The sequence below is a fragment of the Penaeus monodon genome, chromosome 23 (assembly GCF_015228065.2).
Source record: "Penaeus monodon isolate SGIC_2016 chromosome 23, NSTDA_Pmon_1, whole genome shotgun sequence".
In the NCBI taxonomy this organism is placed as follows: Eukaryota; Metazoa; Arthropoda; class Malacostraca; order Decapoda; family Penaeidae; genus Penaeus; species Penaeus monodon.
The window spans coordinates 37,928,597-37,929,573 of NC_051408.1; the positions used below are offsets into that span (position 1 = coordinate 37,928,597).

The following is a 977-nucleotide window of genomic DNA, read 5'->3' on the forward strand; positions in this document are numbered from 1 at the left end:
TTGGCTGTCTGATATGAATGTGGTATGAAAAAAATATTGATTTCTTGGTAATAGTTAGGCTTCTTTTATTGTGAATTTAATAAAAGGGTTAGTAGTCTTAGTATGTTATTTATTTTGGAAATTTCCTGCCGTTTTGTATATTATTCAAGTTATTCATTATCAGTGTAATACTTATGTGAATGATTTAATTGTTAGATATATATTTTAGCTATTAGATTATTTTATTTATGTGTTTTATGTATCTAGTTATTGAGTCAAATATTTTTATTCCTTTGATTAGCATTCAGTAATCTATTATAGCATTGATTTTCTTCTTTCATTTGCTGATTCACTAATACTTTCTCTCATACCCATTAAATCGTGCTTTAAAAGATCACATACTTTGTTTTCTTAATCTATATGATTCACATTATTTTGATTAAGTTTTTGTAGACCATCACTTCATTTACCTTCTAGAATTATTTATTGATTGACATGCATTGACTCACTCTCCACATGTTTTATCCCAAAGGATGAATTCCACTCTCGACTTCGTTTTGTTCGCCGTGGCCTTGTGGCCATGGCTAATGCCGGCCCTCATGATAACGGCTCACAGTTCTTCTTTACTCTGGGCCAATGTCCAGAGCTGCAGAACAAGCACACAATCTTTGGCAAGGTGACAGGGAACACCCTCTACAACTTGCCTAGATTTGAGGAAGGAATCATCGGAAAAGTAAGTAGTGAAGGAAGCCATGTCTCATGCCTGTGAAATGCAAGAGGGCGTACTTTGATATCTGATGTAGTAGTACGATTTTTCATAATCATCTGCCAGTAGTTTTTGCAAAGTTTTGTAAATAGTTTCCTTTCATTGGGATATGGTATAATCTTCATGAGTTGATAATCTTGATTCTTGGACAGGATGACAGACCAGAATATCCACACAAGGTGATCAAAACTGAAGTGCTGAACAATCCGTTCCCAGATATTGTACCACGTAT

The 977-nt window shown here is 34.2% G+C and overlaps 1 protein-coding gene across 1 annotated transcript in view; it reads left to right on the top strand.

The window, feature by feature from the left end:
* The window catches only part of LOC119587992 (spliceosome-associated protein CWC27 homolog), a 10,226-nt gene that overhangs the window by 2,926 nt on the left and 6,323 nt on the right, over positions 1 to 977 (top strand). Inside the window, exons 3-4 of the mRNA XM_037936713.1 lie at positions 512 to 712; positions 898 to 977. Coding sequence (XP_037792641.1) covers positions 512 to 712; positions 898 to 977 — 281 coding nt within the window. The remainder of the gene's footprint in view (positions 1 to 511; positions 713 to 897) is intronic.